The sequence below is a fragment of the Sapajus apella genome, unplaced genomic scaffold (assembly GCF_009761245.1).
Source record: "Sapajus apella isolate SASKATOON/1434 unplaced genomic scaffold, GSC_monkey_1.0 scaffold83, whole genome shotgun sequence".
Classification (NCBI taxonomy): domain Eukaryota; kingdom Metazoa; phylum Chordata; class Mammalia; order Primates; family Cebidae; genus Sapajus; species Sapajus apella.
The window spans coordinates 4,602,588-4,620,990 of NW_022437023.1; the positions used below are offsets into that span (position 1 = coordinate 4,602,588).

The 18,403-nt window shown below is 48.3% G+C and overlaps 1 protein-coding gene across 1 annotated transcript; it reads left to right on the top strand.

Annotated features, from left to right (window-relative positions):
* Positions 1-4,642: 4,642 nt before the first annotated feature.
* Positions 4,643-10,204, top strand: PIM1 (Pim-1 proto-oncogene, serine/threonine kinase). Its single transcript, XM_032253601.1, has 6 exons — positions 4,643-5,128; positions 5,245-5,351; positions 5,454-5,504; positions 5,597-5,963; positions 7,470-7,646; positions 8,717-10,204. Exons 1-6 carry the CDS (start codon positions 5,047-5,049, stop codon positions 8,872-8,874), a joined length of 942 nt encoding a protein of 313 aa, XP_032109492.1. The 5' UTR covers positions 4,643-5,046; the 3' UTR covers positions 8,875-10,204.
* Positions 10,205-18,403: the final 8,199 nt, after the last annotated feature.

Sequence of the window (18,403 nt, forward strand, 5' to 3'; positions counted from 1 at the left end):
CCCAGCTACTCAGGAGGCTGAGGCAGGAGAATCGCTTGAACCCGGGAGGCGGAGGTTGTGGTGAGCCAAGATTGTGCCATTGCACTCACTTCAGCCTGAGCAATAAGAGCGAAACTCTGTCTCAAAAAAAAAAAAAAAAAAAAAACCCGCAAAAAATTGGCTGGCGTGGTGGTGGGCACCTATAATCCCAGCTACTTGGGAGGCTGAGACGGGAGAATCACTTGAACCCAGGAAAGGAAGGCTGCAGTGAGATCATACCACTGCACTCCAGCCTGAGTGACAGAGTGGGACTCCGTCTCAAAAATAAATAAATAAATAAAGAACTGAGTAAATTTTTTTAGGAGATAAATGAGTGATGCAGACTTAGTCTCTACCTGATTAATTGGAAATAGCATATAGAGTCTTAGTTATACAGTCCTAGTTATATAAGTGCATTGACTACTTACAGGCACTTAAAAAAATTGTGTAGGAACATCTCTTTCAAACTTGTTTTAAAAAAAAATTCTGGCCGGGCGAAGTGGCTCATATCTATAATCCCAGCACTTTGGGAGGCCGAGGCGGGCAGATCACCTGAGGTCGGGAATTTGAGACCAGCTTGAACAACATGGAGAAAACTTGTCTCTACAAAAAAATATATAATTAGCTGGTGTGGTGGCGTATGCCTATAATCTCAGCTACTCCGGAGGCTGAGCCAGGAAAATCGCTTGGACCCAGGAGGCCGAGGTTGCAGTGAGCCGAGATCCAGCCATTGCACTCCAGCCTGGGCAACAAAAGCAAAACTCTGTCTCACAAAAAAAAAAAAAAAAAAAAATTCTGGCCGGGCGCGGTGGCTCACGCCTATAATCCCAGCACTTTGGGAGGCCAAGGCGGTCGGATCACAAGGTCAGGAGTTCGAAACCAGCCAGGCCAACATAGTGAAACCCCCCTCTCTACTAAAAATACAAAAATTAGCCAGGTGTGATGGCAGGCACCTGTAATCTCACCTACTGAGGAGGCTGAGGCACTTGAACTTGGGAGGCTGAGGTTGCAGTGAGCCGAGATCACGCCATGGCACTATAGCCTGGACCACAGAGCAAGGCTCTGTCTCAAGAAAAAAAAAAATTCTGTGACTACAGAAATTGCTGAAGTCATTGCTTTTTTTTTTTCTTTTTTTTTTTTTTAGTATAAGCATAGAGTCTCTAGATGAAGTCATTCCTTTGACAATGACTTGATTAAATCCATATCAGGCAGACTATGAAAACCACCTAAGGATTAATTTGGATATTGTTCAAATTAATATTAATAAATGCTCCTCTTTCCAGAGAGTGGTTAGCATAATTATGGCCTTTATCTTTCCAAAAGCACTTGTCATTTAATTATTAGAGTGATTTTTCTGATTCTTTGTTAGATTATTTGAGATAGCACAAATATTGTAGATTTTACTAAGACTATATTTTGATGAATCAAAACATCAAGTTCCCTACTCTCGAGGAGTAATTTTTAACCCACAACACATCTGAATGTTTACTAATTATCTTTTAAAGCAGTTAAGTAAATCAAAGCTGTTTGCCAAGCAAGGTCCATGTTTTGTAACTTCCAGCTGTGAAGCCCCCACCATATAAAGCAGCTATATTAAATGTTAATCATTTTAGCTCTAACTAATTAAATATTTAGTCCTGCAAAGACCTAGAAAAAGTGAAAAAGGAGTTGATTTAATGTATACACTTTTTTTCTAAAAGACTTAGAACTATTTTAAATCACATCTCTCCCCAAATGGTTAAAAATCCAACTATTGATCCAGACTTTACCTTTGGAACCTTCAAGGTACAAGACCATTTGAAAAAAACATCCTCATCATAACCAGGATCAATGCTATTGCCATCATGATGGCTAATATTTATTAGACGTTTACTCTATGCTGGGTTATATGCTTTACAAACAAGAGTTTTATTTGCTCCTTATAACAACCCTATGAAGTAGGTGCTGTTATTATCTCCATTCCATCTAAAGCTTAATAAGGTTAAGTAACTTGACCAATGCCACATAACTAGTAGTTGCCAGATCCCAGAATTGAAACCAGGCTAACTCAGTTTAAAGCAATTGCCCCCAACCTTTATGTTGCCTAAGCCCACTTAATTCATTTAAATTCGGTATAAATTAACTTTAATTATGGCCTTTTTGTTGGGATCCATTATAGTCTTTTCTTTTATCAACAAATGTTGGATAAAGTATACATTCAAGGAGGCCGGGCGCGATGGCTCCATGGCTCACGCCTATAATCCCAGCACTTTGGGAGGCTGAGGCGGGCAGATCACGAGGTCAAGAGTTCGAGACCAGCCTGGCCAACATGGCAAAACTGTCTCTACCAAAAATATGAAAAAATTAGCAGGTGTGATGATGGGCGCCTGTAATCCCAGCTATTTGAGAGGCTGAGGCAGGAGGATCGTTTGAACCCGGGAGAGGGAGGTGGCAGTGAGCCGAGATCGAGATCGTGCCGTTGCACTCCAGCCTGGGAGACAGGGTGAGAGACTCCATCTCAAAAAAAAAAATGCAATTCAAAAAATAGGAAGACAAAGTATAATGGAAAAGTAAATGAACAAAAAGGATTTAAAAAAAAAAAAAAAACCCTGATTGTCAGATTAGTAGCCAGTGAGCCAATGCTCAGAGTCTGTTCATGAATCTGGTAGAACTACAGTTGTTTCCTGAAGGGTGGAAAAGGCTTTGAGTAAAAGTGGAGAGGTAGAGAGGGCACGCCCAGGACAGGCTGATTGCCTCTGCAAAGGCAAAAGGTCTGGAAAGTGCTAGGTGAGTGGGAACAAGTGGGAATAGTTTTGTTTGACTAAATTTGAGGGTTTGAGAAAGGAAAGGGAGTGTAGGAGGGATGGAAGTGGGAATCACATAGGTTTAATGAGGTCTTGTTCAGTGCCAAGGACAGTTTTAGACCCTGATAAGCAGAAAGCTTTGAATACTCAGGAGTTGAATTTGGGTCATTTCATCCCCCCCTTAGCTGCTGTATGACCCTGTGCCATCCTACTTATGTTTCATTTTCCTATCTGCAAAAAGGGAATAATTCTGGTTCCCTTGGGTTTTCTCCTAGTCATAAAAAATGAATGAGCTCGGCCACAATACACAAACAAAAGGAAAATATGTAATATTTTGTAGGATAAATTCATAAAAGTTGTGGAGGATCTTGGCATTTTTATAAAGCGAGCACTGTAGAAAACTTTTAAAGGAAACATTTAAATTCACTAATGACGAACTACAGGGATCCTCATTTTTCCTTTAAATGGCAGGCACTTGAAAAAATTAAAATGGAATGTAGTTAGCTTTCAATGACTTAGGCCACTGACGAATATGGATTATACAGTATTTTAATTTACTCATTTCACACGTCCTTATCAACTCTACATGAAGTTTAAAAGGACAAAGGATGCAAGTGGACTTGGTCAGTGTTCCGGGTTATTTCCAAGGGAGGCAGAGGGTGGGGGGTTTCCTTTGAGACAAGAGATGGGGTTGGCCAGTAATTGCTGGTATTGCCTGCCTGGTAATAACAGGCTGATGAAAAGGTGACTACAACGTGAAAACTGATTAAATCAAGCGCACCCTTCCACCCCCGTTTTAGATGAGGAATTTTCCGCCCTCACAGAAGGGGCTGAGGCAGCATCTGGCATCTCAACACTAACATTTGCTTCGTGATTTCCTCTTTGCCCGGCCCTTTGACACACATCTCTTCCCAGGAATCAGGATTCGCTGCTGCCTTTTTTGCATTTCTAAAATGGGAATCCCGCCTCTGAGCTTTTAGCCGGCCTGAAGGACCGAGGGCTGCGTTCCCTTTCCCGCAGAAGCGGGGCTCCCCACTCCAGTTCTGTTCCAGGCCTGTGACTCTTCCACTCCCTCCGTGACTCATGTCCTGTGGATCACTCGCCCCCGACGCGCCCCCCAATACACAAACCCCCAGAATCCGCCCCCAGCCTGCAGCGCGACGTCAGCCCGCCCCAGCCGACTTGGAGGTCTCGGGTCTGAGTCACACAGAAAGACCACCCTCGTCGGCATCCCCACACACAGTCCCTGACACCCGGCGCGCCGGCCTCCCCGCCTGACACACCAACGCCCCTCTTCTCCGCGCAACTTGTTATGCTACGGCTCGAGCCCTTGACCCAAAAACCTCCGCGAAAGGGAGAGCCGCAGAGCCGGCCTCGGGCGGCCTTTGATGGCTTTGTTATTGTTTGGGTTTGAATCGATACGCCCCTCCCCATCCTTCCTCCGTCGCGGCCCTACACCCAGCTCCCGCCTCCCCCCACGCCCCGCGCCCCTCCCCCTCCATTTTGGCGCCTTTTCCTTCCCGCCACGTCGTGGCGGCGTAGAGACCATTCTGACCGCGGAACGGGCGGGGCGGGGGCGGGGCGCGCCGTGCTATGCAGATCAGTCGGTCCTCTGGTTGGCTGGAAACGCGCCAGCGGGGGTGGGGCCGGGGCGCGGCCACGGAGCGCGCGGGGCGGGGGCCGAGGGGAGTCGCCCCGTCCCGCCGCTTCCCCACCCCCTCTCCTCCCTTGGCCGGCCCGGCTGCCGCGCTCCCCGCCTTGGCCTCCCGGAGAGGCCCCGCCCCGTCCCCGCCCGCCGCGCCCTCCCCGCGCGCCCTCCCCGCCGGCGCGCTCCTCCCCTTTACTCCTGGCTGCGGGGCGAGCCGGGCGTCTGCTGCAGCGGCCGTGGTGGCGGAGGAGGCCCGAGAGGAGTCGGTGGCAGCGGCGGCGGCGGGACCAGCAGCAGCAGCAGCAGCCACGAACCTCCGGCCCTGCGGCGCTGCCGCACGAGCCCCACGAGCCACTCACCCCGCCGCTCTCAGCTCTGCCGGACCCCGCTGGCGCGCCCTCCCGCCGCCAGTCCCGGCAGCGCCCTCAGTTGTCCTCCGACTCGCCCTCGGCCTTCCGCGCCAGCCGCAGCCACAGCCGCAACGCCACCCGCAGCCACAGCCACAGCGCCAGGCATAGCCATTGGCACAGCCCCGGCTCCGGCTCCTGCTGCAGCTACTCCGGGCACCGTCTCTGCGCGGACATCCTGGAGATTGGGATGCTCTTGTCCAAAATCAACTCGCTTGCCCACCTGCGCACCGCGCCCTGCAACGACCTGCACGCCACCAAGCTGGCGCCCGGTGAGAGCACCCCCTCGCCACCGACCCGGGGATGCGGGGCGGCGGCGGGATCTCCTGGGTGGGGAGCTGGTGGCTCGCGGGCCGGCACTGAGTCCCCGTGCCTCCCCCTTTCCTAGGCAAGGAAAAGGAGCCCCTGGAGTCGCAGTACCAGGTGGGCCCGTTACTGGGCAGCGGCGGCTTCGGCTCGGTCTACTCAGGCACCCGAGTCTCCGACAACTTGCCGGTGAGTGGGCGCCCCGCCGTGGGGAGGGTGCGCCGGGCGGGGGGCGCACCGGCGTGCTTTAGCTCGGGCGAGGGGACCTGACGAAGACTCTGGGGTTTCCAGGTGGCCATCAAACACGTGGAGAAGGACCGGATCTCCGACTGGGGAGAGCTGGTGAGTGCCCTGCAGAAGCAACCCCAGGATGAGTGGGTGGGGTGAGGGGCACCCCCGACTCTCGTCTTAACGCGGCCCCCTCGCCCTTGCAGCCCAATGGGACCCGGGTGCCCATGGAAGTCGTCCTGCTGAAGAAGGTGAGCTCCGGCTTCTCCGGCGTCATTAGGCTCCTGGACTGGTTCGAGAGGCCCGACAGTTTCGTCCTGATCCTGGAGAGGCCCGAGCCGGTGCAAGACCTCTTCGACTTTATCACGGAAAGGGGGGCCCTGCAGGAGGAGCTGGCCCGCAGCTTCTTCTGGCAGGTGCTGGAGGCCGTGCGGCACTGCCACAACTGCGGGGTGCTCCACCGCGACATCAAGGACGAAAACATCCTCATCGACCTCAATCGCGGCGAGCTCAAGCTCATCGACTTCGGGTCGGGGGCGCTGCTCAAGGACACCGTCTACACCGACTTCGACGGTGAGCCAGGCCGGGGTGGGAGCTGCCCAGGTGACTCGGCCCGGCCCAGCCCGGAGGCCTCGGCCAGCCTCCCGCGCCAGCCTTTTGTAAAGGTCATTGGGGCGCCTGGCTGGATGCTAGCCGGGGTGGGACGCAGGAGAGCCTCCCAGCGTAGTAAAGCCGGGGATTTTCAGCCAGCTGAACCTGTAATGTTTCTGGCGTGATTTTATTCTTAAAGTGGAATTCAGTGAGTTCCAAGCTTTCCCAATGAAAAAGAGGTTGTGGGCAACCGGCGGTAGCCCAGATTTCTAAAGTCTGACCCAGTTTCCCCGCCAGTAAAAGCATGGGGGCGGGGGGAGAGGTGGAAATTGATGCCGGTTTTGTAATTTTTGTTTTGTTTTGTAAGGGAGTTAGTTTTCTGTATGGTAGTTTTAGAGCTGCAGTTTTTTCCTCCTTTTTGATCTAGAGAAGGTTAAGGAATAGGAACAGTTTTCACTATCAGTACTGATGGGTTTTTTGGGGGGGGCGGTGTTATGGGATGAGAATCAGGAATGAGTGTTGTGAAATAAGATCTGTCGCTGGTTTGAAAATTAGTTGGGTGTCTCCGCAGAGAGAATGAAAACCTATCCTAGGGAGGGGCTTGGAGCGGGTTCTTTCAGAAAAGAAGGAATGGAGAGCCTGAGATCAAAGCTGCGGAGGGTGGGTCATCATTTGAGCGGCTTAACCTAACAAACGACAGCCTTTCAAAACTTGTGACTCGGGCTTGTGGCTTATGTTTATTTGCCCTTGGAGGACGCTAGGTTGGGCTGCATTTTTTGTATTTAACAGTTAATGGCTGGCCGGGTCCTCCCATGTTTTTTCCTTCAAGTCTTTGCTGCCCCCTGGTGAGCACCAGCGGCATGGCCCCTCCTTTTTTTTTTTTTTTTTTACTACCCAAAGTTTGTAAACAGGAATCACGTGGTCTAAAACCAAGCCTGCAGCTCTGTCTACCTTTCCAGTCTAGGGAGGAAAGGGTGTGGGTGTCTGCCCCTGCGTGCAGCGGGTGGGGAGGAAGGCCTCCCAAAGGGCACCCTGACTTAGGATGTTGTGCAAGCATCCTTGGTTGGATTCTGTCAGCCATGAGAATCTCACCCGGGCTCCTGGGCAGTGGTGAATGCAGTTTAAGGATAATCTGTGGGATACCTTTCTTGTTGATTGTGCAGACAAGCATCCCTTCATCCTCTGCGGGCAGTATTGCCCCACACAGCCTCAGGCTTTGGGTTTGTGGCCAGCCGTGTTTGTTTCTTGGAGCCGTTTGTAAATAATTTCAGTTTATGGTTTAGGCCAGTAGAGAGGTGGGTAACGCTTTGGGCTGAGAGTTGCCCTAAGCTGCACCTCCACTCTCCTTAGCCCAGAGGGAAAAATGGAATTCACCCAGAGAGAAGGGACTTTTTTTTTTTTTTTTTTAAAGAAAGAGGTATATATACCACCCAGTTGCTTTGTGCTTATTTTTGCTGAAAGTGTGTTTTCTGTTCCCTTGGCTCACAGGGACCCGAGTGTATAGCCCTCCAGAGTGGATCCGCTACCATCGCTACCATGGCAGGTCGGCAGCGGTCTGGTCCCTGGGGATCCTGCTGTATGATATGGTGTGTGGAGATATTCCTTTTGAGCATGACGAAGAGATCATCAAGGGCCAAGTTTTCTTCAGGCAGAGGGTCTCTTCAGGTAACTGATGGGAGCCCCTGGCTTCGGGGTAGCTATCAGTTCTCATGGGGCAGTTTTGAAATTCCGGTAGTGCTTTGGCTGGGCGCAATGGCTCACACCTGTAATCCCAGCCCTCTGGGAGGCTGAGACAGGCAGATCACCTGAGGTCGGGAGTTTGAGACCAGGCTGAACAACATGGAGAAACCTCATCCCTACTAAAAATACAAAATTAACCAGGCATGGTGGTGCATGCCTGTAGTCCTAGCTACTCGGGAGGCTGAGACAGGAGAATTGCTTGAACCCGGAAGGCGAAGATTGTGCCATTGCACTCCAGCCCGGGCAACAAGAGTTAAACTCTGTCTCAAAAAAAAAAAAGAAATTCTGGAGGGCAAAGCTCTCCAGTAGATGCCATGACTCTTGGCTTAGAATTCTAGGCCAGTGATTTACAGTTGAGAGCCAGCCCCATAAGTCACATGGTTTACACTTGAGCTTTCCTTGGGAAGTCAGAGGAAGAGCACTTGTGAGCATATTAAGAAGAAAAGGCAATCTGGCTTCCCCAGAAAGGTTTTTTAAGGTACCAGCAGAAACCCGATAACTCCTGGCTTTTTTGCCAGGGAGTATCTTTTAGCATCTCCTTTAAGGCAGTAGCTCCAAATATTTTGGTACCAGTGACCTCACTGTGGGTAGTGTTCGTGTTTGTGAGTTGGTAGGTGAATTGAATCATCTCATTGTGAGGTGGTAGGTGAATTGAATCATCTCATCCTGCTCAGTGGTGTCTCATCAAAATCTCTTGTCATCATCCTTCCTATTTTTCTGGTGAGTGGGTGTCAGGGGAAAGGCCCCAGCTATTGAAGTTTTTGAAAACCACAGGTTTAAGAGGGGAGTCAGTTTTTAGCTGAAAGCAGACTGGAGGACCCAGATATCAGTTAATAACTTCCCATTGAAGGGTACCTGGCACAGTGTTCTAGAAAGTGGTTGGCCTCCCTGGGACCCCAGGGAGGTGGGGCCTCTGGGAAGCAAATGGGGAAGACCTTTGCAGTATAAAAACAAGTTGAGTCATTCATAACCTCTCTCTGTCCTCCTTTCTGCAGAGTGTCAGCATCTCATTAGATGGTGCTTGGCCCTGAGACCATCAGATAGGCCAACCTTCGAAGAAATCCAGAACCATCCATGGATGCAAGATGTTCTCCTGCCCCAGGAAACTGCTGAGATCCACCTCCACAGCCTGTCACCGGGGCCCAGCAAATAGCAGCCTTTCTGACAGGTCCTCCCCTCCCTGTCAGATGCCTGAGGGAGGGGAAGCTTCTGTCTCCAGCTTCCCGAGTACCAGTGACACTTCTCACCAAGCAGGACAGTGCTTGATACAGGAACAACATTTACAACTCATTCCAGATCCCAAGCCCCTGGAGGCTGCCTCCCAACAGTGGGTAAAGGAGACTCTCCAGGGGTCCTAGGCCTCAACTCCTCCCGTAGATGCTCTCCTTCTCATAGGTGTCCAGCATTGCTGGACTCTGAATATCCCGGGGGTGGGGGGTGGGGGGAGGTCAGAACCCTGCCATGGAACTGTTTCTCCTTCATTACAAGTTCTGCTGAATGCCACAATGGGTCAGGTAGCGGGGAAACAGGTTGGGATGGGATAGGACTAGCACCATTTTAAGTCCCTGTCACCTCTTCCGACTCTTCTGAGTGCCTTCTGTGGGGACTCCGGCTGTGCTGGGAGAAATACTTGAACTTGCCTCTTTTACCTGCTGCTTCTCCAAAAATCTGCCTGGGTTTGGTTCCCTCTTTTTCTCTCCTGTCCTCCCTCACCTCCTTCATATGAAAGGTGCCATGGAAGAGGCAACAGGGCCAAATGCTGAGCCACCTGCCCTTTTTTCTGCCTCCTTTAGTAAAACTCCGAGTGAACTGGTCTTCCTTTTTGGTTTTTACTTACTGTTTCAAAGCCAAGACCTCACACACACAAACAATGCACAAACAATGCAAATCAACAGAAAAGCTGTAAATGTGTGTACAGTTGGCATGGTAGTATACGAAGATTGTAGTTGCTCTAAGTTTTTACAAATTCTGCCTTTAAGTTATTTTATCTGCTTTTTTTGTTTTGTTTTGAAAGATGCGCATTCTAACCTGGAGGTCAATGTTATGTATTTATTTATTTATTTATTTGGTTCCCTTCCTGTTCCAAGCTTCCATAGCTGCTGCCCTAGTTTTCTTTCCTCCTTTCCTCCTCTGACTTGGGGACCTTCTGGGGGAGGGCTGCAACGCTTGCTCTGTTCGTGGGGTGACGGGACTCAGGCGGGACAGTGCTGCAGCTCCCTGACTTCTGTGGGGCCCCTCGCCTACTTACGCAGGTGGGTCCGGGCTCCATGGGTGGTGGGGAGGGGCATTGCTGACTGTGTATATAGGATAAATATGAAAAGCAGTTCTGGATGGTGTGCCTTCCAGATCTCCTCTGGGGCTGTGTTGTGAGCAGCATGTAGCCTGCTGGTTTTATCTGAGTGAAATACTGTACAGGGGAATAAAAGAGATCTTATTTTTTTTTTTATACTTGGCATTTTTTGAATAAAAACCTTTTGTCTTAACTTGTGGCTTCTAGTTGTCTATGCAGAGGCATTGCTAACCTGTGTTTATTGAGCATTTGGTAAGTGCCAAAGAATTGGAGGAGAAAGGAATTTTCAGCCTAAATCTGGCTTCCTTCAACATTAGTAGTTCTGGGATAGTCATCTTCCTGAAACTAATGTCTGGTCAAGGGGTAGGACCAATATTGTCAAGATTTGGTCAATGTGGGCAATATCTGGCAGGCAGGGCCTAATTAGATAACCTTTTCCAGATTAAAATGTTAAAGCTATGCAAATAGGATACCTGTGACAATTTTCAAGTGTTCAGTAGCCATTTATGGTTAGTGGCTACCTCATATAAAACCTATCATTGCAGAAAGTTCTGTTAGACAGGGCTGATCTAGAGATAATAGATACATACCTGGCCAAGCGCGGTGGCTCACTCCTGTAATCCCAGCACTTCAAGGTGGACAGATCACTTGAGGTCAGTAGTTAAGAGACCAACCTGGCCAACATTGTGAAACACCGTCTATACTAAAACTGCAAAAATTAGCCAGGCATGGCGGCAGGCGCCTGTAATCCCAGCTCCTCCAGGGGCTGAGGCAGGAGAATGGCTTGAACCCAGGAGGCAGAGGTTGCAGTGAGCCAAGATGGTGCCGTTGTACTCCAGCCTGGGGGACGAGAGTGAGACTTCATCTCAAAAAAAAAAACCCCAAATACATACCTATTACCAAACTAACCATTGAAGGTTTTATCAGTTGTCTCTCACTGACGGTAAAACATTTTGAACATGTCCCCTTGGTATGTATTATGTCCCCTTGGATGTATTAAGTATTTAAAACCTATTGCCTGTATTACTCTCGACTCTTGATTCAGCTTCTCTTCACCTTTAGTGTGAGGTTTAGTCTTGTTTTTCTCTTTCTTTTTCTGAGACAAAGTCCGCTCTGTTGCTCACGTTGGAGTGCCGTGGCGCAATCTCGGCTCACTGCAATCTCTGCCTTGGTGGTTCAAGCGATTCTTCTGCCTCAGCCTCCTGAGTAGCTGGGATTACAGGCGCCTGCCACCATGCCTGTATTTTTGGTAGAGACGGGGTTTCACCATGTTGGCCAGGCTGGTGTTGAACCCCTGACCTCAAGTGATCCGCCTGTGTTAGCCTCCCAAAGTGCTGGGATTATAGGCATGAGCCATCTCACCTGGCCTAGTCTTTAACAATAGTATAATTTGTTATGCAGTAATAGGAAAAAAATAGATTGGTGTGGTGATATTAAAGTTGTGACCAGATGAGACCCTGTCTACAAAAAATAAGTAAAAATTAGCTGAGTGTGGTGGCATACATCTGTAGTCCTAGCTATTCAGGAGGCTGAGGTGGGAGGATCGCTTGAACCCAAGAGTTCCAGGTTGCAGTGAGTTATGATCACGCTATTTCACTCCAGCCTGGGCAACAGCTAACCCCACTTAAAACACACACATAATAACGGATGGGTAGAGATGTGTGTTTGACTTAAGTTTTCCTCCTCTGATGTGTTTGACAAAGGGCTAATATTGGGAGTAGGTGAAATGTTAGCTCTGCCATTTTCTTACTGCTTATTCTTGGATAATTAGTATTTTTAGTCCATGGTTTCTTTGCAGGGATCTGTTTAATAGGCCCTTTGTCCATTTTGTGTGAGTTTAGTTTAAACTGGATGGCAAGACCCATGAATCCACTTTGTATGTGTGGCCTGAATACATCCTGATATTTTGAAAGCACACTGGAGTGCCATTGTCAATTCATATATTAAGTATTGGTAAATGTTGGTTTCTTGTTTCTTTATAAATATCCACAGTTATAGTACTCCCTCCCTGGGGGTCATCATGCTTGCTGCCACAGTGCATCCACCCTTTGGACTCTGGCCCACATGCACCCTCCAGGTTGCTGGAGGGTGTAGACCATAATACCCTCACTTCGCGTTGGGCTCTGGTATGTGTCTACCGTTAGGCTAAGACTAGGTCCAGCCTCCATGTGGCTATGAAGAGGAAGGAAGAGTGTCTTGGTTCCGTGGGGCTGATTTTCTGAGGTTCCCCTTTTCTCTAATCCCTCCCATCCCCCCACACAACATACACACACTACCAACATCTTAGAGCCTGAGGGTTGCATGCTTCATCCTTTCCAGTAAAGCTGACACTGGGATAATTACAAGTTGCTGCAAACTATTAACGAAATCAGGCAAGACCCCACGCTTCTCTTTCTCGAAGTGAGTTTCTGGCAGTTTCCCCATCTAATGAGACTCCTGGGGGAAATGGCAGCAAGCATCTCTGAATAAAGACAGATTGTGCTCCTATTGGGTGCAAGATATTAAGAGTTTTAGGGGAGGATGAAAAGTCATATTTAGTCTCTTCTCAGGGGCAGTTTGACATCAAGTGTGGAAAGGGAACCAGATAACTAGTAAGTCTGTGGGGGATTAATGTCACAGCCAGAGGAATATAGAGAGCAATGGTTAAGACTTGGGAATCTGAGGCCGGGCGCGGTGGCTCAAGCCTGTAATCCCAGCACTTTGGGAGGCCGAGGCGGGTGGATCACGAGGTCAAGAGATTGAGACCATCCTGGTCAACATGGTGAAACCCCGTCTCTACTAAAAATACAAAAAAATTAGCTGGGCATGGTGGCGCGTGCCTGTAATCCCAGCTACTCAGGAGGCTGAGGCAGGAGAATTGCCTGAACCCAGGAGGCGGAGGTTGCGGTGAGCCGAGATCGCGCCATTGCACTCCAGCTTGGGAAACATGAGTGAAACTCGATCTAAACCGAAACCCAATCTATTAAAAAAAGACTTGGGAATCTGTCTTGAGCTTAAATTCTACCACTATTACTTATCTAGATGCCTTGGGCAAGTTATTACACTCTCTCTTTTTTTTTTTTAAGAGACGGGGTCTCGCTATGTTGCCCAGGCTGGAGTGCAGTGGCTATTCACAGGCGCGATCCCACTACTGATCAGCACGGGAGTTTTGACCTGCTCCGTTTCCGACCCGGGCCGGTTCACCCCTCCTTAGGCAACCTGGTGGTCCCCCGCTCCCGGGAGGTCACCATATTGATGCTGAACTTAGTGCGGACACCTGATCAGCATAGCGCACTACAGCCCAGAACTCCTGGGCTCAAGCGATCCTCCCACCTCAGCCTCCCGAGTAGCTGGGATTACAGGCATGCGCTACCACGCCCGGCAAGTTATTACACTCTCTAAAACTAATCTCTAAACAGAGATACTCCTGGATTGGATTATTAGGAGACTGGATTAAATAATGGATATACTGACATATGGGAACAAAATACTATCTCCTGCTTCTGGATCCATGCATATGTAGTAAAAGTACAAAGAAGTACAGGGTGGGGCAGGGTGTGGTGGTTCACACCCATAATCCCAGCACTTTGGGAAGCCAAGGAGAGATCACCAGGAGTTTGAGACTAACCTGGCCAACGTGACAAAACCCCATCTCTACAAAAAAATACAAGCCAGCCAGGCGTGGTGGCACAGGCCTGTAATCCCAGCTACTTGGGAGGCTGGGGTGGGAGGATAGATTGAGTCCGGGAGATGGATGCTGCAGTGAGCCAAGATGGCACCACAGCATTCTAACTTGGGAGAAAGAGCGAGACCCCATCTCAAAAGAAAAATAAAGTACAGTGTGATGATAAACTCCCAAGGTTAGGGAAGTGGTCATTACCTTTGGGTAGAAGTAAGGGAGGTGTGATTTGGGGAAAGAGACCTTCAACTGTTACGGCAATGTTTTATTTCATAAGCTAGATGGTAAGGAGTAAGGTGTTTGTATTATTCTTTTTGACTTTTGGGTTGTCTTAAATAATTTATGATAAACTTTATTTTTAGAATTTTTTTCTTTGTCCTTTCTTTTTAAAAATTTATTTATTTTTTTTGAGACAAGGTCTTATTCTGTCACCCAGGCTAAAGTGCAGTGGCGTAATCTCAGCTCACTGCAACCTCTACTTCCTTGGTTCAAGCGATTCTCCTGCCTCAGCCTCCCAAGTAACTGGGATTAAAGGCACATGCCATCACGCCCAGCTAATTTTTGTATTTTTAGTAGAGACAGGGTTTCACCATGTTTGCCGGCCTTTTCTTGAACTCCTGAGCTCAAGTGATCCACCCACCTTGGCCTCCTAAAGTGCTGGGATTACAGGCATGAGCCACCACACCTGGCCCATTTTTCTTTCTTTCTTTTTTTTTTTTTTTTTGAGACAGATTCTTGCTCTGTATCCTGGAGTGCAAAGGCGTGAATTTGGCTTAGGGCAACCTCTGCCTCCCAGGTTCAAGCGATTCCCCTGCCCAGCCTTCAAAGTAGTGGGGATTACAGAGATGCACCACCACGTCTGCCTAATTTTTTTATTTTTAGAAGAGACGGGTTTCATCTTCTTGGCCAGGCTGGTCTCAAACTCCTGACCTCAGGTGATCTGTCTACCTCGGCCTCCCAAAGTGTTGGGATTACAGGCGTGAGCCACTGTGTTCAGCCTTTAACTTTTTCTTTAAATTGAGACATGGTCTCACTATGTTGCTCAGGCTAATCATGAATTCCTGACCTCAAGTGATCTTCCCTCTTTGGCCTCACAAAGTGCTGGGATTACAGGCATGGAATATCATGCCCAGCCTATGATAAGCTTTTAAAAGTGAATATATTTGTGCTTATCATGTAGAAGGCAGCAGATAGAGTTACTACTGCCCTTGGCTGAGGTGATCTGGGAAGACTTCAAAGAGGAGGTGGCATTTCACCTGGATTTTGAAGGATGGAGCCTTAGCCTATTTACCTGTAAAGTGAGGCACCAAACATGCAGATAGAGAAGATAAATCTGGGGGCGATCAATGTTTTTCCCCCACTAAACCAGGAATCAGCAAACTATGGCCTGCTGTCTGAACTGGTCCCTGTATTGTTTCTGTACAGCTTGCAAGCTAAGGCTAGATTTTACATTTTTAAATAGTTGAAAATCAATCAAATGAAGAACAATATGTTGTGATATGTAAAAATTATATAATACTTGGCTGATCATAATAGCTCATGCCTATAATCCCAGCACTTTGGGAGGCTGAGGTGGTAGGATTGCCTGAGGCCAGGAATTCCAGACCAGCTTGGGCAACCTAGCAAGACTCCCATCTCTATAAAAAATAAATAAATAGCTGGGTGTGGTGGCACGCACCTGTAATCCCAGCTACTCGGTAGGCTGAGGCAGGAGAATTGCTTGAATCTGGGAGGCGGAGATTGCGGTGAGCCAAGATTGCACCATTGCACTCCAGCCTGGGCAACAAGAGTGAAACTCTGACTCAAAATAAATAAATAAATAAATAAATAAATAAATAAATAAATAAATAAATAAAAAATTAGTCAGGCATGGTGTGCTAGCTACTTGGGAGGCAGGAGGATTATGTGAGCCCAGGAGTTTGAGGTTACAGTGAGTTATGATCGTACTACTGCATTCCAGCACTCCAGCCTAGGTGACAGAACAAGACCCTATTTCTAGAAAAAAAAAAAAAAATCTGGGTGATGTGGCTCACGCCTGTAATCAAAGCACTTTGGGAGGCCGAGGCCAGCAGATCACCTGAGGTCAGGAGTTCGAGACCAGCCTGGCCAACATGGTGAAACCCCGCCTCTACTAAAAGTACAAAAAAATTAGCCAGGTATGGTGATGGGCACCTGTAATCCCAGCTACTCGGAAGGCTGAGGCAGGAGAATTGCTTGAACCCAGGGGATGGAGGTTGCAGTGAGCCGAAATTACACTACTGCACTCCAGCCTGGGTGACAGAGTGAGATTCTGGCTCAAAAAAAAAAAAAAAAAAGACCTGGCTTGGTGGCTCACGTCTGTAATCCTAGCACTTTGGGAGGCTGAGGTAGGCAGATCACCTGAAGTCAGGAGTTCGAGAACAGCCTGGCCAACATGGTAAGACCCTGTCTCTACCAAAAATACAAATATTAGCCAGGCGTGGTGGTGTGACCCTGTAGACCCAGCTACTGGGGAGGCTGAGGCAGGAAATTGCTTGAACCTGGGAGATGGAGCTGAGATTGTGCCATTGCATTCCAGCCTGGCCAACGGAGCGAGACTGCACCTCAAAAAAAAAAGAAAGAAAGAAAAAGAAAAAAAAATGTATACACACACACACACATACAAGTATACAATTCAATTGTCTGTGTTCATAAATAAATCTTGTCCATTTACACATTGTCTATGGCTGCTTTTGTGATACGATGGCAAAGTTGAGTAGTTAAGACATTCAGTATGGCTGGCAAAGCTAAAAACATTTACTATCTTGTCCTTTACATAGAAAATGTGCTAATCTCCACACTAGATTATGGTCCCATTGACTCATTTGTTTTCTTGTTTTTTGGAGTTTTTTTTTTTGAGACAGGGTCTCGCTCTGTTGCCCAGGCTAGAGTGCAGTGGCTCAATCAGGGTTCACTGCAGCCTTGGCTTTCCAGGCTCAAGCAATCCTTCCACCTCAGCCTCCTGAGTAGCTGGGACTACAGGTTGGCACCACTGTGCCCAGATAATTTGTTTTTTGTTTGTTTGTTTGTTTTGAGACAGGGTCTTGCAATGTTGCCCAGGCTGGAGTGCAGTGGTGAGATCATGACCCACTGCGACCTCAACCTCCTGGGTTCAAGTGATCCTCCTGCCACTGCCTTCCAAAGTGCTGGGATTACAGGCATGAGCCACTGTGCCTGGTCTCAACTCTGTCTTTGATAACTCTTAACCTAGTGCCAGGCTTGTAGTAGCTCCTTACTGATACTAGCTAATATTCAGTACCTACTATGTGCCCAGCACTATTCTGCATGCTTTGCATGCATTAACTTATTTATCCTTATGACAATTCTCTACGACACTATTGGAGAGTAGAGGGGGAAACTCTGTTATTTGTTTTATTTTACATTTTAATTTTATTTATTTATTTATTTATTGAGACAGAGTGTCACTGTGTCACCCAGGATGGAGTGCAGTGGCATGATCTCGGCTCACTGCAATCTCTGCCTCCTGGGTTCAAGCGATTCTCCTGCTTCAGAATTCTGAGTGGCTGGAATTACAGGTATGTGCCATCAAGCTCGGCTAATTTTTTTTTTTTTTTTTTTGTAAGACAGGGTTTCACCGTGTTGGTCAGGCTGTTCTTGAACTCCTGACCTCATGTGATCCGCCCGCCTTGGCCTCCAAAGTGCTTGGATTACAGGCGTAAGCCACCGCGCCTGGCCTTTTTTTTTTTTTTAAGTTGAGATAGGGTTTTGCCTTGTTGGCCAGACTGGTCTCAAACTTCTTACCTCACATGACCCGCCAGCCTCGGCCTCCCAAAGTGCTAGGATTACAGGCATGAGCCACTGCACGCATGCAGCCTATTTTATTTTTTTAAAGAAGAGGGTCTTGCTATATTGCCCAGGCTGGCCTTAAATGCTTGAGCTTAAGCAAGACACTGCCTCAGCCTCCTGGGAGTAGCTGGGCATATAGGTACATGCCACCTAGCCTGGCTTTGTGCAGTTATGTATCCCCATTTCACAGATGGGGAAAACAGATGTGCAGAGCAGTGAAGTATCATGTCAAAGGCCACCTATTAGGTAGTGGTCAGGTCAGAATTTGGACCCAGGCAGTCTGTGGTTTCATGGTCATCAGGACCCTACCATCTCGGTGGATCAGCCATCTCAAGGTCCCTTCAAAGCCCTGGATCTGGAGGTGAGGGCAGTGCTTCCCCAGACTCTAGAGCTGGGTAAGCCGTTGTGTTCTGTGGAAATAGTCATTATGAACTCCTGTAAACTATCTTTCACTGGGGCCTGGCTGGGGAGGAAGAGTTGGAGGCTGAAAAGGGAGAAGAAAGGAGACCCAAGGGGCACTGGGGTGGGGCAGGGGCACATTTCTTGTAAATGTTGTTCAGCTCCTTCAACTGCTGTGCTGGTTCTTGGAAACCTTCACCACAAAGGCCTAACAGAACAGTGTTAAAAAAGATATGGCCTCAGCCCCCAGTTCATTTCCTGCCCAGCCTTGCGCTACTAACCCCGATTGCCAACAGCAATGTTGCAGTGTCGCCTCAGCAGTGCTGTGGGAGGAAGTGCAAAAATAAGCAGAACTAGGGGCAAACCCAGGGGCTGTCTTTATTTTTATTTATTGTAACGACATCCGATGTACAGAATTGGATTCATCATAATCCTTGGCTCATCATATATTCTCAACCTTGGTCCAAGAATGGTCTTTTGTTAATACACACACACACACACACACACACA